Source organism: Chenopodium quinoa, unplaced genomic scaffold (genome assembly GCF_001683475.1).
Source record: "Chenopodium quinoa cultivar QQ74 unplaced genomic scaffold, ASM168347v1, whole genome shotgun sequence".
In the NCBI taxonomy this organism is placed as follows: Eukaryota; Viridiplantae; Streptophyta; class Magnoliopsida; order Caryophyllales; family Amaranthaceae; genus Chenopodium; species Chenopodium quinoa.
Window position 1 is genome coordinate 605,879 of NW_018742577.1, and position 18,439 is coordinate 624,317.

Genomic DNA, 18,439 nt, shown 5'->3' on the forward strand with positions numbered 1-18,439 from the left:
CATTAGATAGTCCTGAAAATAATATTCTCTACTTGGAATTATTATATCAAATTAGAACCACTTCTAATTAAATGATATTTTAAAGAGTAAAATATGTAAACAATAAGAACTTGGGTCCATGAAATGTTTATGCAATAATCGTTAACATTTATGTCAAAAATTTGAAAAATAAAAAAGAAAAACTAACTTTTGTACAATCTTGTATTAAAAGAAGGAAAAGGACAAATTATAACAAAACTAATCATACAAATTCAATAATTCATTTCTTGTAAAGTAAGTTTGTTATGTACACTCAAAACCTAAGGTCATATATTAGCCTTTATATCTACTCATTGTACAAACCCTTAAAAGGGGAGAAGAAAAGAAAATGCTCACAACAAAAGTTACCATTTATATTATATTTTTATTTATAAAATAATTTTAAAACATATTATTTAAAATGAATTTCTTTATACTCCATATCCATATACACAATACTTAAAATATTAGAGTAGCCCATATATCATAATTTACTCATAAATCAATTGGTGCACAAAATAAACTCATAAAATTTTTAGATATTGGGTAAGTGGAGAATATATTTGTACATTTATTTGTCTAGTGATTGCTTGAGTGACTACTGATTAGAAGTGGGGAAAGAAGGAACATATTCTTAAGGCAATGAAATGAATAAAAGTAGTGTAAAGAAACCAATTTGTGTTTAACTTTGCTGGGAAACGGATGAAGAATTACAGGCTGGGTGATGGGGCAACCCGACTGCCGGTTATAATGTACGGAGTACCCATTAGTACGACAACTTGTCTAATAGAAAGATTTGCATGTTGAGGCGAGGGTTCTCTTACCCTTCTTCCTAGGCCACTCTTGTCTTATCGGGGTTTTGGCCCTCTAAATTTAATTAGACATAATTAGATTAGGTTGAATTGCATAAAATTCCATTTATTTAGAAAGTACAATTTAAAATACGGGTTTTACCTTAATTACAAGTTAGCACATTAATAAAAACGTAAGCCCAAAGCAATACTCGTACTAAAATTAAAGCCTTCCTAATACAGCAGTACAGCACTAAATATTTGTCCAATGTGTTAATATTTAAAGTAGGATCAATTGTGCGTGGAGCCACGAGTTGAGCTCATCACACTGTAGTTAGAAAGAATGCCAAAACAAACAACAATCAACTTGTAAAAATTAAATTTAAATTAAAAATAGTTACTAATTTCAATTAATGTGTCAAACCTATATTATGACTAAAACTCAGTTTATGTTATGCGTTTAAGTATCCCTATTATTGTTATAAGGTTCACTAATTTATACTTGTATATAAGATTCAAGCTTTTGATCAATTTATATTAAATTAATCGGATCGTATTATATATATATATATATATATATATATATATATATATATATATATATATGTTAAATACGGGTCTGGGCCGTACCCGTCACGAGAGAGTGTAAGTCCATCACTTTATAAGACCAAGGAGGTTCCACCTCAAAACCATATGGCAATGAGGGGAGTAGCCCCTTAGCCTTATATTGTGGTGGTAACTCTTGAATTCTTTCAATGTGGGATTTCATTACCACTACACTCCCCCTATAGTGTTTAGTATTTTAGTGTGGGACAAGAGAATGCTCACATGTGGGTTGTTCATGGGCTCAATACTCCCCCTCACATGTGAGCTATCCATAGTGTTTGGCCCAGTATACCTTAGCCATTAAGGCCCCGATCGTGGGCCTGGCTCTGATACCATGTTAAATACGGGTCTGGGCCGCACCCGTCACGGGAGAGTGCAAGTCCACTACTTTACAAGACCAAGGAGGTTCCACCTCAAAACCATATGGCAATGAGGGGATTAGCCCCTTAGCCAACTCAACCAAAAGCTTAAGCTGATGGTTGAGGCCCAGGAATATTTTTTATACTCTATCACTCCCCCTCAGATGAAAGGCCCTTTGGGCTTGAAATGTGGACGCAACACAGACCCTCTCATACCCGGCGCGAATTAATTCCATTTTAAAGGAGGGGTGGATGAGATTCGAGCCTGTGACCTCTATGTCACGTTGGCTCTGATACCATGTTAAAGAACTAACTCAACCAAAAGTTTAAATTGATGGTTGAGGTCCAGGAATATGTTTTATACTCTATCAATATATATATATATATATATATATATAAATATATATATATCAAGAATGAAATATAAACCATTAAGAACATAAATAAAACCCTTAATTTATCTCTAAAGAATATATATATCCTTAGCCAAAAACAAGCAATAAGCCAGAAAGGTGCAATCCAACCAGATATCAAACAATAGGTGTTGGTTTTTTGTTATGGTACGAAATTACGAAAAGCGTACTAGTACTACTCAACAGACCCAACATAATGGAACACGTATGACTCAACAACCTTGCGGTCTTTTCATAAACCAAAATAAAACAAATATTAAAATTAAAAATAACCTAAACAAAAATAAATACAACACTGTCGGTTTTTTTAATTTATTTTTTTCTCCATAATTAGTAGTCGATCACTGCTTCTTCGTACTTGATAGTTGATACGGAATATAAATAAATTGTTCCATGACATAATATAATATGCATAATGTTGACAAAATAGTCCACGCTTTTACTTATTGCTTGGTGGGGATTATGGAAGATATGATTATATGAAGATATGAGAATTTCCCCTATTCAATTGTTAATGTATATAATCCTAAAACATCCAGTTGCAAGAACACACTTCAAACTACAGTATTTCTTCTGTTTCTTGTGCATAGATATAACAATATCTTAAGGCCAGGCTTACTCAAATATGTTGAAGAGGATTCTAATGTTGGGCCCGGGTCATCCAACAACTTGTTGAGTCGTATGCTCGTCTTCACCCCACATTATTATGATATTGTCTGTTTTGATATAATCCATAAATTTGTTTTTAGATACCTTTTTCAAAAGACCACATATTAATGGAGTAAGTGGACACTTAAGGTTATCTGATATGTTATGTTCCCTTATTTTTACTATGTTAAGTCTAATAAAATTCAATTAAATTCATATAAGATAAGTTTAGAAATATTTAAGTTATAATAAGGATTACTCATACATGTTCAAGTTACAGTTAAAATAAGCTTGAACTTATTTTTCCTGACGTGGAAATAAGGTGAACATAACAGAGCTTTATTAATAAGTTCAGATAAAAAAATGATATAAGTAAAAATTAGACAAATAGAACACTGAACACACATAGTGTAACCCTTATAAGGATTGTAACCCATGACATTATTATTCTTTCCATGTGGGACTAAAATTGCATACCCCAAAAAATTTAAGAAAAATGGTTTTCCTTCTTTTATGAGGAAAATGTCTAGGAATATATATGAAGAAATGAAACCTACATTAAACAACTATTGTGTTATATACAGTATAAGTGATGTCCCGTGAATACAATCTTTGATTATACGTCCTTGATAGACGAGTTAATCAGATGTTTTTGTAGACTTTAAATCATTTAACTTGGCTTGTGTGTATAGATTGCATACTATTTTGTCCATCATACTATTTGTACGTGGTTGAATATGAACACGTGCTTTTAGCAGATAAGAGATTAAGTTAAGAGTTTAGGATCCACCACATATATGAATCCGAGATTTAGAGTTTTGGCTCCTCCACGTATATATACGAACCTTCATCAACTTCAAATTGAAGAAAATGGATCTCAAGCAAGAGATACTCGATCAATCATGAAAATTTTTGGAGAATAAGATTCAATTCAATTATTCTTTGCATTTGCATTTGCATATATGCATGATGGGTAGCTAGGGCTTTGAATCTTTGATGTTTACAATAACTTATAAAAGAACATGTAATTTTGCAAGTAACATATGAATTGTAACTATCCATGTACCTTGATAAATAATATTTCCCCTAAACTTTGGACACTCTTTTATAGTGGTGCGTGGCTTGTGGGGGTGGATAATGACGTGCACTTTCCTAGTATCTTGGCAAACCTGCTTTGAAAGATATGGGCAAACCTTTGAGAAATTAAGCATATATATTAACTAACTTTGAGAGATGCATGTTTTTACATACTAGTTGTTGGCCCGCGCGCAACGCGCGCGATCCCCCAACGGTGATTTTGCTTTGGTGATTAGTGTCTAATTAGCCGCTGTTTATCCTTTAATGTAATTCGCCGTAATTTGATTGTTGGTGGTGCTGTTTTATTAGACTATTTAACACAGATTATCATCGTATAGATGGAGCAGAATCAACGTTTTGCTAATATTGTATTAGAGTTTCGTTTGTTATATTTCTTAATATTGTATTATTGGAGAGTTTATCTTGTTTAGGAGTTCTAGGCAAGTTAGGTATTACAATATTCTTTAGTTTAACACTTACCATGCATTTCTATTGGAAATAACAAGAGTTATACAAACTTTATACATATTTTGCACTTTCTTGATACTCTATTTTTCATGACTTTAAGTATGAGTACGGTTTTATGAAAGAGGTAGTGAGTATGACTACATCGATATTTACAAAGCTTCAAGTTGGTCTTATGTATAAATAATATAAGCATCCTTTTTTAAAATTTTTTACTTATATATATATAATAAATAAAAGCATCTCTTTTTATGTAATTGGATATAATTTAATCAGTGATGTCTATCATACTTTAGTTCCATATCATTGAATATTAGTTGTGCACAAATAAGAAAATCTCGAATTCCTTTGTCATGGAATAAAATGCGACGTGGTTTATAATGACTTGAGTCATAATAAAGCATCTTAAAGTTCGATGAGAATTATCTAATTTTATGCGTTTTCATGTTAATTTGATCCAACTGTTTAAATAGTTACAATATCATAAATAATACATTAATAATAATGGTCACTTGCTCATGCTTTAAGGAATAATTAAAAAGAAATCAAACTTAAACAAATACATACCTACTGACGTATGCAAAGCATTACTTTAACTTTATTACAATTAATTAATTAATTAATTAGTTAATTAATTAATATACTTTGCATTTGACAATACCTTAAAAAAGGACAATTTTTGGATTAAGGTTCAATCCTAGTATAGGCTATACACAAGTGTCTAGTCTAAATGGGTTAGGTCTGGTATACTCTATGGGTCGTAGGCTCATGGGCTCATTGTATTGATCATCTATGAATTGCAAACTACTGATCGAAATTAAAACCAAAAATAAAAAATCAGAATCAATACTATCTTTACCTCATTTAGTTGTCACTTTAATGTACATATAGTAGTTGAAAAATGTATGATAATTTAATTTTATTGGTGAATGTATCTACCTTGGTTATTTTTTGTAATAGTAGATCCTTTCGAATTTTTCTAGTGAGTAATTGCTTCAAATATTTCGTTTATTGGTGGAATGATCCATAAAAATAGTTTCATATTTATTATGATTTTGAACAATATTAAAAAATAATTTAAAAGTATATTAAATTACATTTATTAAGTAATAGTAATTATATTACATGGTAATATTGTGACTTTACACTATATACTTTAAGATACAATTTTTTCTAATGATATGTAAAACTTGTTTCGCTATTAGCCATCTAACGTGTAAAATTCTCCAATATGAAGTTGGTCAGTTGGTGTTGATCTTCTATTATGGAGTTTTCTATATCTACGGTTGTAATATTTAGTTAATTTGTATTATATGTATTAATGGTTTTTTTAGAAAAGTCTTGTTTACGTGAATGTTAGCTAATTAATGTGATCTTTTGAAAGCTTACTGCTCTCAATATTGTGTTAGTTATTTGATCATAATTCAAGCAGCTTTAAACAAACATCATAGTAATAAATTTCACCAAAAGCAATGTAATAAATTTCACGAAAAGCAATATACATAAACTAATATATTTTTTATAGATATATTTTAACATGCACATTAATTTAGCAGTACATTAGAATATAGTCCTAGTATGGTGTTTTCCAGGAACATTAACTATTGCTATTGTTCCTGGAAAACTCCTCAAAAGATTTCTCTCCACAGCATCTAATTCCTATATACATGAAATTCTGAAGATAAACTGAAGTTTAGTACTACACGATGCTGGAGCTTTTATAAAAATTTTCGGCAACTATCTATTGTCCTTATCATAATATGCTGATCTACTGTCCCAGCGAAAGCGAAGTTCTTATAGTTGCCCATATACTTAAAGTCTAGCAAAAGATTTAATATGCAAAAGATTTTCAAGTAGTGCACCTTAAGTAGATAATCTTCAATACTTCATTAGCAGCATATATAGTTTCTTAGTAGTTCAGAGACTACTTTTCCTTGGTGGCAGATTCAACAGATGGCTTGTTAACCTTTTCAGTCTTCACAATAATTGGTGTGGTTTGCCTGTGCTCAGATCCCAGAGGCTCAGCTACATCTTCAACACGATCCTTTGCCAAAGGTATTGTAGGATTTTGACCTGCAGTGTCCTTCTTCGTAGTCATTCCACCAAAGCAAAGTTTCTTTTTCGCCCCGACTTGTGATAGTGGCACTTGGGATTCGCTTTCTTCACTTTCAAATTCCATAGGACTTTTTCCTAAGGATTTCTTGCGCTTAAGTGATTCAATACTTTGCTGAGGGGTGTCAAGTGTTTCAGTGTAAGGCTCTTCTTGTGTATGCTTGTCAGAATTTTTCTTCAAGTTTGGGGTAGGAATGAACGGTTCAGAATTACCTGACTCAATAGTGTTCTCTGGAACCTTTTCACTTGCATCTTTTTCTTGGCTGAAGTAACCAGCAGATAGTTGCTCAGCTTCTTGGGTGTGAGGATTTTCTTTAAGCTCAATAGCTCTGAGTGTCCACTCCAGAACATTGTTCTGACCCAAGTGCCAAGTAGGTCCAACTTTAATATAGAACGGTGTGCTGCTGAGTAAGTCTTGAATGGTCTTGAATGCGTTGTGATCATCCTGCGTTGATTTTGTTATAACAGCAAGCATTAGAATTAACTGAAAGAGCACGTGTAGAATCGTTACTCATATAAATGAAAAATGTAATCTGTATAAGCACTGATTTCATGTAAGTAGATTGCTTTATTGGTCTTACATAATGAATTATGTAGAGAAGATTTCAAGTGTTAAATTTAACTTGATTAATCCTAAGTTTAAGCATATTGTTGCCTATAACTCTAATTTTCTGAATGCAAAGTTTTTTTAGTATTCTTTGTAAGGTTAAACTGCACATATAGGCTGAAAATTTTCTGAATGCAAAGTTTTTTTAGCATTCTTTGTAAGGTTAAACTGCACATATAAGCTGGAAAGTAAATAGAAGGTAAGAATATCGTAAATTAATTTATTGATTCTTTAATGGCATAAATTTCAGCTGCAGTTTTCCTGAATAATCTTTCTATATCATCGTTGAAAGTGGTGAATGCCATAGTTCCTGTGGTGTCGCTAGCTTCAAATTTGAACGTAATTCTGGTACAAATGTAAAGTAAGCATTGTCATCTAGAATATTAATAAATAGTAATGGATATAAAAGGAAACTTGTTTTATACCTCTCAGTGCAGATGCATTCTTTGTTCAAACAAGAAGAGCAAGAATAGCGCTTCTGCAATGGAAGGTTGGTGCGCTTGCAACAGTTTGAGCAGCCCGTATATGCATTCACTTTTTCTAATTCAGCATCCTGAATAGTCACTTCAATCCATAAAGTTTCTTCTTGCAAGGTGTTACTTGGCTACATGTACATTATATTTATGAATATCAGTTAGAATCTGTATACTTGATTATAGTTTAGCATGAACGTCTGAAAACAGGCAGTAATTCCTTAATGTTTACCTTTTTCTGCTTTAGTTCAGCAATGGAAACAATTTTTTTGTTTTCACTTGGGTACCTTACATCTAAGACTCTTGCTTGTCTATCTACTAACCTCTGGTGGAAGAGATTAGCCCTGACACAATGTTAGTTAAAGAGTAGATCAGCACACTGTAAAGGCTATTATTTTTGTTAGTTTAGGTTTAGGAAATTACCAATCAGACACCACACGAGCTTGTTCTCCCTCAGGTTCATATATTATTCGAGTGGACAGCAGAATTCATCGAAAAACCTAATATAACCAAGATGGGATCATTGATTCATCGCAATTAACCATTTACGTAAGTTATAGTAATATCTGTCTTACCACGACGAGTGTATGGTTTAAGAGCCGTGAATCCTATAACCTTGAACGCTTCTGCCCAAGTAGGTAATTTGTCGAAGTACTTTCCTGCCGTAAGGTCATTCCACATTGAGATGGTGAGCGATCGATCGCAGCTGTTACATGAAATGCATATTCTTAGTGATCTTAATTTGTAATTTGTACCAAATTATATATCTGGCATATCCGAACATTTAGTTCTTTGAAAATGAACCTTTGATCAGTGATGACTATTTCTCGCACCCAGCTTTCTCTCTTTCCATCTCTGGCTTCAACTTTCCTCGGCTCCTCTTCTACAAATAACACTACACCTACGACATCTGTGAATTAAGACAACTTTGTTAGCCTTTTAATTATCTAACTTTGGTGCGAGATTGTTTAGTAAGTGCATTATACCGTTTTTCTCATCAGGATCTACCGCACGAGGTATACTTGCTATTGGTCGATAGTTGGGCAGAATTGGTCCAAGCTCTGGATGTACTGGCTGAATTACAGTTCTACTACCAAAAGTCATTTGGTAAGGAAACTGATCAAGTTCAGTCCTCCATTTTTCGTCAATGAATTTAATTGGCGCAGCAGAAATGTCATACTCTCCGAGGTACTGTAATGCCTCATCAAAGGCTTCAATTTGATCGCCAAATAAAGTACCGCGCATTCTATTACCCTGTGAAGCAGACATCAGTAATTAAGTTCAATGACCATAACCATTATATTATAGTTATGCATCAAAATTGTTAACTATATATACCTTGTTGTTAGGTAGGGAGAATAAGGCGTCACTGCTCTTTGATTTAAATTGCATACAATATGTGCTTTGCTTAATATAATTGTTGCTCAGACAAAGTTACTTTATCACTGATGTAATTGACTATAAATGATAAGCAGCCATTCAAAACTTTTAACAACATTAAGCTCTGTAGAGTAGCGTTATTAGAAGGTGGTTTTATTCTTATTGTAAAATAAATCTAAAAAGCTAATATTTCACTTGAATTTTTATCATTTAGACATAAGTGGAATTGCATTATAGTGTAATTTATAGTATAATTCAGGTAACTAAATGTTAATCTGAGTATGATTATTGATTACAGCATAACTAAAATTATATTAAAAGCTAAATCACAATATAAAAATAGTAAAGTAATATAATCAGTCAAGCTGTTTTTTATTATTTGTTACTATAATTATTGTACAGCCTACCATATTGCCTGATATGAATTAAACTGCACTCAAACATGATCTAAAAATAGTAGTCTTGTTTATGTGAATGTTAGCTAATCAATGCGATCTTTTGAAGGTTTTCTATTCTCAATATTTTAGTATTTTAGTATGTGAAACCTTTTTACAGTGTAGTTTTCAATTGCATCATAAATGTAGCAGATTTAGTATGATAGTCACATATAAAGTAATAAATGCATACCTTTTCATCCTTTAGAAGTAAAGTCTGGAATCTGACCGTTTTTTTGGAAGATAGTATGTCCCTTCCTTTTTCAGCAACAACCACCCTTACTATATAAGCCTTGCTTGCTGCATTTAATTGATTCAAGTACACATATTCTGGCTTCTGTCTTGTTGTTTTGTATTTCTGATCTGTGCATGCAAATGGTTCCAGTAATATTCTGGTTAGTAGCATCTTTTTATGAAATGCATAATTTTTCATCACTTATCTAGCTAATTCTAACTAATCAAGTAACTCACAAGAAATTTCTAAATTCACCGTTTCCTAGTGCAAGCAAAAATTGACAAAATGAAGGATCTTCCTTGGCTCTTAGGTTCTCAGTTAACCTGAATCTTCTTAAATGCTTCCATATATAAGAACTCACTACACTTGCTTCAACAGCTTCTCTCTGAGTCTTATTAGGGACAACAGGCAACACTTGTCGGAAATCTCCACCGAAGACAATGACCTTTCCACCAAATATTACATCATTATTGCATATGTCTTGTAACAGAAGGTCTAGAGTCTCTAGATTTTGTTTGTTTGCCATTGATGCTTCATCCCATATTATAAGAGCCGTTTCTTTTATTAATGCTGCTAAACTACTTTGCTTAGAAACGCTGCAGGCTAATGAAGCATCACTATCCATTGGAATCTTGAATCTTGAGTGTGCCGTTCTACCAGACGGGATATTTGCTGCGGCTATTCCTGATGTAGCTGTTAGCAAAACAATCTTATTCATAAGGCGGATCTCAGCATAAAGTGCAGTGTATAAGAATGTTTTGCCAGTCCCACCAGGACCATCTACAAAAAATGCCCCTGGTTTTCCTTCCACTATATGCTGCATGATACATGTAAATATTTCCTTTTGTGCTGGATTTAGCAAGCTTCGGCTGTCTATACAAGCCTGAGGAATCGGAGCATCTAGTGCATCTTGAATGTCTTTTGTTCTATCAATTTCAGTATCATTGTTATCCACTAAAACAGCTAGACCACAGCCACATAATGACTTCCCCATAGCCTCTAAATGTTGTTCCACTGATCTTACAGTTAGTATCTTAATTTTGCTTTCTGCACCAGAGTACTTTTGTGCAAAATCTTCTGACAATGCAGGATAATATTTGCGCCATAGTTCTGCCGGATCACTCGGCTGGCAAAATATAAGAACAGTTGCAAACAATCGGCACAGAGCCCCGGGGAGCTGAATTTCAGTTGCTTCAGCCAAACAACTGCTTGCAGCATCATCTTCTTCCAAAATGCCAGCTTTAAGACATGCTTCCTTGAAAGTTTCACATACATAACCTTGAACTGTGCGTAAGTCTGTAAAAGATTTTGGACTTCTGACATTCAGTAATAATAGTCGAAGGTAAAAGCGTTCACCTTCAGAAGGAGCCACAAAAGCTAAACGGCCAACCATCGAGTTTTTATTTTGTCGGTTGGACCATGTTTTTGCTGAAGCATCCCACTTATAGTGTTCTGGAAATTCTCCATATAAGTAACCAAGACCATTATCATTAGCTGCATTCATACGAAAGAACTCTGTTAATTGAGTCTTTGCATAAACACCACTTGCAATACCTATATCAAGACGTTCATACGGGCGTACACAGACAGTATTCATGTCTGGAATATGAACAGACAGAGGTAAGACTGGTGGATGCATCTCAAATAAATCAAACCCGAAAATTCTCCAAGCCGCTTCACACGGTGACACCCACCTTCCTGACTGAAACTGAGCAATTTCATCTCCAGAATTTCTATCTTCTGCCGAAATATTGAAGGCCACTCGATAATGTCCTTTGTAAACATATTTATATAAATATTTCACTGCTTTTATAGTCGAACAAACCTCTACATTTAAATGACAATCAAAGAGTGTTGCGAGATAAGGGTTATAAGGTAAAACCCATCGATTATCTAACTCGGCATTTCTGACCTTCACTTGTTCTCCAGTATCACTTCTCTTATAACAAGGATAACCATCTTTATTTGTCGTTGTTTGTGCGGTGAATTGTTTTGGATATCCATTTTTACAAGAAAAGACATTATCCTTCTTTCTCATACAAGGGCACTCTGGATTTAATTGGCCACATGGTCCATGCATCATATGCCTTAATACAATCTTACACAGTTCAGGCTGAGTAACAGGAGGTATCTCTGCACAAACATACCTATCATAATCAGCAGGAGATTTCATCTTATGCTGCTGTTCTAGAATCAACAAGAAATGAGCATGCGGCAATCCTCTTTTCTGAAATTCTACAACATATATCATCGCTGCCACTTTTCCAAATACCATGTCTTTCTTGAATTTTTGTTTCAGAGCAATCAACTTCGCCCGAAATATACGAGCAACTAAATCAGGTCGGTCTTGGGCAGTCTCACCGGGCTCTAGTTCGGCTTTTATCTCTGGCCAATTTGCATTGCATGTCATAGTGACGAAGAGATCTGGCTTCCCGTATTTCTGCACAAGAGCCATTGCATTCAGATATCTCCTTTTCATATCACGAGGGCCTCCTATAAATGATGGTGGTAAAATGAATTTATGACCAACATTAGCTGCACTTGTCTGTCCACTCTCTACTGTGTCAAGAATACCCTTATAAAGATCTGCTCTTATTGTATCTTGATTTTGCCGGAAAAAATCTAACCTTGTATTTTCAACCTTGATATACATATCTGTGATGTATTGCAGAAATGCACGGCCTGCTCTTAAGAGCATGTTTCCTGGTCTAATTTGAAGCTTATAAGTATAGTACTCCCTTGCAGAGATATTCTTATCAGCTTTCGTATGTCTTCCGGAAGCTCCTATACACATTAAAATCCAAAAAAAAATTCAAACTAAGCATATTTTAAGGGAACATAGGCGAAGAAGCAATTAACCAAAAAATCCCATAGTTTTGATAGGAACTTACGAGCAGCTTCTGCATCCAGAAAATCTGCCGGAGTGTTCACTGCACATGATTGAATAGGATCAGGTTCTGCTGCCACTTGCCTATCTCCACCATAAGAAGTTTTTTTTAGACCCTGATGCCAACCACATTCACCTCTTGGAAATAGCAGGGGATACTGTAAAGGGTCATAGCACCCATAAAAATGGGCAATCCGATGGGATTTCGCAGATTTTGCTGTCACAAGAACATGTGGCCATGAACTCTGACTTGATGAAACACTATCAGGCCAGATAACCGCAACTTCATCTGAAGTGGGAGCATTATACACCCTTTGATCTGGCACAGTGTTTGAATTTATTATAATGTTAGTACTTTCATCGACATTTACTTCTCTCAAAGATCTGAAAAATCTTGCATATGGATTATCTTTAGTTATTTGCATTAATTTGTCAATAACATCCTGTCTTAATTCAGGAAAGCAATTTGTTCTGTGTTTCAATTCATTTTGGCCATCATAGAAATAAAGCTGTAGATACTTTGGACCATTCTCATCTGGTATTAAGTCTGGTACAGAATGATATATTTGGCCATGTAATTTAAAGACATATATACCTTTGTATGTTTCTCTGTCAGTTTTACCTCCAATTGAACTAAAGGCAAATAGGTTATTGTATAATCGAGCATACTTTCTAAAATGCACAGCATCTTCATCTCTTGAAGTAAAAAGTCTCACTAATTCAGGGGGATATTCATTCGCAACTATTTTAATATCACCATTGCCACAGCAGAAATGCAGGGTTTCAAACGCAAACTTTTTAGCCCCGCACTCAGCACAGTAGGTAGGCGGAGATAATTCTAAGGGTTGCGTAGGTAATGGTCTTCCTATAGTGGCCGCAGGGGCTTCTGTAATAGTATAAAAGGATATCTAAGATAATTGTATTGTGCAACAGCATATAAGTGTTAACTCTATTAACTGAAATCTCTACCAAGGCTTACTTTTAGCAGCATCCCTTAGCTGCTTTAAACTCTGTGCATTTGATGGTGTAACTCTAAGAGACACGGGTCTTTCTGTAGAGGTACGAAGAGAAAATTACACCAGGTCCGATTAAATAGCACTACATATATATTCACTTTATAAACCTAAACCAAGGAAAAATACCCACTTTCAAGTACAGAATATTTTGAAGGTCTTGATTTTGCCTTTTTGGACTTTGACTGTTCTGCTTGACTGTGCAAAGCATAAAGAGTTTATGAATTTGCTTCACAAAAAATAAAATCCATTATTATAAGTCATGTACTTTACCTAGAAGAATTATGATTTGATATCAAATCACTTATTCGCTTTGATTTCCGCCCTCTACTTGATGGTCTCTTAAAGTTAACAGGTGCATCAGCTATCATATACATATTAAAAGCAATAACTCAGCATTTTAAACATTAAACAAACATCGTAAATGAGTATAGCAATGAGCATATATAAAAAAATCCTTCCTAAACATCATGTCAATTTTCAGACATACCCATATTACTTTGGTGCAGATCAAGCTATCTCAACAATGCGCACAGGATATTGATGATTCCTGTTTATGTCATTTACTGTAAAAAGAAAACATATTAAATTCTCCGAAGCTGCAGTTCAGAAGATGTTTTTTGGTCTGTAAAATGAGAGGCTCTGCAAATTAAATCCACAAAAATTCTATCAACTTGATACATTAACCTGCACATTTCTCTCAATGATTCTAAGTAGATGTTTACCTGTTCAATATTTGTTCTGCTTAAAATTCTGTGAATTTGACACTGATCTCAGGTTCTAATTGCTGTACAGTAATTCCTGAATTTGACACTGATCTCAGGTTCTAATTGCAATACCCCCCTATTTTCAATGCCACAAAACAAAACAAAATGAATTCTACTAATCCACTACATTGCTTTGTATCTTATTAATGGTATCTGCATATCACTAACAATATTTGCATCAATTTCTTTTTAATTAATAAATTCTCTCTATCTCTCCTTCATTACATGAGCCCTCTTTATTTTTTCTCTCTATCTCTCTGTACTCCAAAAATTGCCTAGTAGTCCTTCATTTTTAAAGTGATGCATCTAAAAATAACGGAGGAAGTTTAACCAATTTATTTACTCTATGGATGTTCAAAGGTTCTCTTCATCTACTCTAAAAAATCCCTCTTCAATCCCCAAAACAAAAGATGCTAAATGCAAATATATGCTAGGTTAGCAAAGAAGTCATATGAACCAATAATTAGACTCATTACACTTACAAATTATCCAGTATGTAATTAAACAGATAAAAGATGACAAGGTAAAACAAAAGCTAATAATTCACCAATTTATCAGAATGCCGTATTTATGATGTAATATACAAGGACCCACTTATTGAATTACCACCAGATTTCCAATTAGTCCGCCAACAATCTCATAAAATTTGGCATCTGAAAACCCAACCGCAAGAGCAAGCTGCGCCAATTCCTTTCCTACATTAACAAAACTTTATGGACTGAATGAACTATCTGACATTTTAAAACTTTCAGATTATAATCTAGTCAATCCTTATTTCTTCATTCTTAACAAACACAAAAAACAATAATAGAAGCATTACACAAAAACAAAAACCTTATACGACAACTTCAGATAGATTTTAAAACTATAGAGGATGCCTACATGACAAATGTCTGGTGCATAAACTCAGGCTATTAGGCAAATGTAATGTGCTGAACATACATAACATCAAACACAAAAGAGTATTATTAAATTAAGAAGCCATGCAATAAACAGTAAAATTATAAAATATTCTTGAACCAACATGCAAATCAAAAGTGCATCCATTAATTACTCAAAATACACATTACATTAGATTTCAGTTACAGCATACAAGTCTATTTTCTAATGAAATATTTCAACAATCACTACTCTTAGACTTAAGTTTTAAAACAAAAGGAAAGATAGAAATCTAGATAATATGAGGCATATGTGAATACTAAACCTAAACACCTTTAATCAGGCAAACATCTTGCTACCCAAAATACTAAACTAAGACTCCAAATAACCTAAGCAAACTTTGTGCGCTTCCAAACAGTCTCTAGTTCAGGTATGCCAGAAACTAAAGGCTCGGAAACTCTAATGGTAGAAGAAGATGCAGCATCTAATGGCGTAGCAGAGCGTCTTTTCATTGGAGCTGGTGGAGGCACACCAACCTTAGGTATCTGAAACCTTTCAGAAGTAGGAGTCAAGCATTCATCACCAGCAAAGTTTTCTTCTCTGGCAGCCAAGTGTTCCTTTAACTGGTAAAACCTACTCTTAAAAGCATTACAAGCAACACTCTTCTCTAAAGCTGCACCATAATTAGCATCAATGATCTCTAAGCTATACTTAGTCACCAGGTAATGAATAGCTCTTTTAGCAGCCTTTTGCTTTGCACCAGTTACCTCAGGACAAGGATCACTATATATGCATTCCATTTCAGCTCCATTATGTGGGAAAGACACTGTTAGCCAAGACACAAAACCCAAATCTTCAACCCAAATAGTCTCTAATGGACTCACCTCTGCTCCAGTCCTTGTAACAACAGCTCCTAAAAAGCTCACAAAATCAATTGTCACATGGATAACTTCATTAGATGGTTTTTTTCCCAAATTCTTTTGAGTAGTAGGCATCTCTATTCCTTTCTCACGACATAACTCAACAACCTTATGCTTAAAAAGCTTATTGCATAGCTGATACATCCTTGCTCTATCGGATGTAAAATCACTCACCTGCACCCCAAACTGGCTCATCAATTTTTGCACAGCTTTTTGAGCAGCCCTTTCTTGCGACTCCTGAACTGTATTAGCCTCCCCACCGAAAAATACAAATTCAGACTTGCCACATTCAGTTCTAATACGAACGCAGGCATTGTTCCTATCCTTATCTATAAAACCATAAATTGTTTTAGGAAAATTTAAACAGTCAACCAATTGACCTAAAAGAGGTCAAAATGGAATGGCAATTTTGCTTGACTGAATAGCCATAACCTGTAACCGGCAAAAATTAAAATTAAAGAAACATACAGATCCACTAAATCAAAACTACAATCAAATTACAGCCAAAGTCAACATATCTAAGAAAACTAAGTGACCTTGTAAAATCTTAATTTAAAAGATCTCAACAAACTTACCAACAATAGCAGCAAGCAATTTTAACAACACCGCTCCAACTGCACAGACCTACAATAATTATGTTTTTTTTTTTCAATTAATTTTTCAAAAAAAAATTAAAAAGAAAAAGGAGAGAACAGAAAACACAGAAAATAAAAAAAAATAAGCTATCTAACCAAATTCAAGGTTCCAGAAATCTATATTAACTTTAAATAACTCGTTTTAGATTATTAGTATGAAGTTCATAATTGTAAAGTAAGTAATTGTAGTTCAATGTATGTCCAGGTGATCATGTAGCGTAAAAGTTCAAAATTCATTAAGTCATTATCCAATGTTGTCTGTATAATTGAGATCCATGTGGAATTTCAGCAATCACATTACATTTTTATGAGATAATTACAAGCTAAACAATTACCCCAGCAAAGTTTCACAAACCAACCTTTTTTATGTCAGAGGATAAAGAAGGAGCAAGCCAGAAATGTAAAAGAAATGAAAGCAAACCAAATATGCAGTATATATAAATACAGAAGTTGAAAGCAAAGAATAAAGCAAAGGACAAATATATTATATTTTATTAGCCAAAAAAGCTACACCATATAAATTGATCCAGTACATCATAAACAAATATCTATCCTCTAAAAACTATTAAATAATACACATGCAACTTAAAAGAACATATATTTCTATTATTCACCAAAAAAGCAACCATTTTTTAATCTCCCCAGGGGAAAAAAAAAAAAGGACAATAAATACACAATAAAACCCCTCTATCAAATTTTATATACACATACACTACCAGATAATTCTGTATAAATACTGTATTTGAACAGTGTAGTCTCCAAAGCCAAGTTACTTTCCCACTGTAATTTCCAAAGCCAAATTTTCACCAACATACTCATTGAGGCTAAGTTAATCCTTAATTAATTTATAGGAGAAATCTACAAGAATATAATTTTCTGTTCACAATTTTATTAGCTAAGCTAAAACATAACAATGGGCTGCTCATTCACAATTTTCTATCATCAAACTCAACAATAATTAAACTAATTCGCAATAAAATGAGAAACAATAATTAAGCACACCTCACACTGCTCAACAACCAGATCCAGAGCTGCGACCAAAGAAGCTCCATCAAACCACTCCATGAAATTAACAGCTGCAAAAAAAAAAAAAAAAAAAAAAAAAAAAAGCCAAAACACGATGAATGCAACACCCTTACAAAACACGATTAATGCAACACCCTTATTACAAAAAAAAAAAAAAAAAAAAAAAAAGCAAACAAGACCCAGCTAACCAGGAACGAAAGAGAGAGAATGAGTTACGCTTCCCTCCTAAGCAAAAGGACAAAAATAGCCATGGCAATTACAGCAGCTCCATGAAACCTCGCCATCGAACTAACCGCTGCAACACTCGTTCAAAATGGAAATAATTAACAAGGAAACAACTAAAAAGGAAATAATTAAGAAGGAAACACATAAACGAAATGGAAAAAGAAAGTAGAATTCAGGAAGGAACAATGGAAAAAGAAAGAAGACATAGCTAATCAGAAAGATGAATGCCACGCGTCAGCTTATTCAGAACAGCTGGATTGTCAAAGCGAAATGACCGAACTACCCCTGTCAATCAAGTCAATCAAAGAAGGGTGCTAAGGGCAGGGGAGGACAAAACCGTCAATCTCTTGTTCATAAGGAACAGTAAAATTGCTACAGTAGGGGTGCTTGGGGCTTTTATAAGAGTATATATAATATAGAATTATAGATAGATAGATAGATTCCACTTCTTATATTATTATATAATCCT

At 33.8% G+C, this 18,439-nt stretch overlaps 1 protein-coding gene across 19 annotated transcripts; it reads right to left on the reverse strand.

The window, feature by feature from the left end:
- Window positions 1-6,940: 6,940 nt before the first annotated feature.
- Window positions 6,941-18,396, reverse strand: LOC110720849. Of its 19 annotated transcripts, none has more exons than XM_021899909.1 (20): window positions 17,934-18,390; window positions 17,722-17,795; window positions 16,660-16,708; window positions 14,892-14,980; window positions 14,244-14,361; window positions 14,009-14,160; window positions 13,792-13,882; window positions 13,652-13,716; window positions 13,485-13,556; window positions 13,101-13,391; window positions 12,510-12,824; window positions 9,855-12,402; window positions 9,577-9,775; window positions 8,556-8,823; window positions 8,374-8,479; window positions 8,145-8,275; window positions 7,993-8,069; window positions 7,802-7,913; window positions 7,522-7,700; window positions 6,941-7,441 (listed from the first exon to the last, which is right to left on the reverse strand). In XM_021899909.1, the coding sequence occupies exons 6-17, from the start codon at window positions 14,010-14,012 to the stop codon at window positions 8,029-8,031; spliced, it is 4,131 nt and encodes a 1,376-aa protein (XP_021755601.1). In that variant the 5' UTR covers window positions 14,013-14,160; window positions 14,244-14,361; window positions 14,892-14,980; window positions 16,660-16,708; window positions 17,722-17,795; window positions 17,934-18,390; the 3' UTR covers window positions 6,941-7,441; window positions 7,522-7,700; window positions 7,802-7,913; window positions 7,993-8,028. The 19 variants fall into 19 exon arrangements, with proteins under 19 accessions (XP_021755601.1, XP_021755598.1, XP_021755606.1 ...); XM_021899906.1 differs by having other exon boundaries at window positions 14,009-14,084; window positions 14,880-14,980; XM_021899914.1 differs by having other exon boundaries at window positions 7,522-7,695; window positions 14,880-14,980.
- Between the last annotated feature and the right edge of the window lie 43 nt (window positions 18,397-18,439).

What these genes read in the sequence shown, in the direction of transcription:
- LOC110720849 (XM_021899916.1), bottom strand. An exon ending in GGTGAATTTAGAAATTTCTT is followed by an intron (nt 9,776 to 9,854) that starts GTGAGTTACTTG and finishes GCTACTAACCAG; the next exon opens with AATATTACTGGAACCATTTG. An exon ending in ATAGTCATCACTGATCAAAG is followed by an intron (nt 8,276 to 8,373) that starts GTTCATTTTCAA and finishes TTCATGTAACAG; the next exon opens with CTGCGATCGATCGCTCACCA.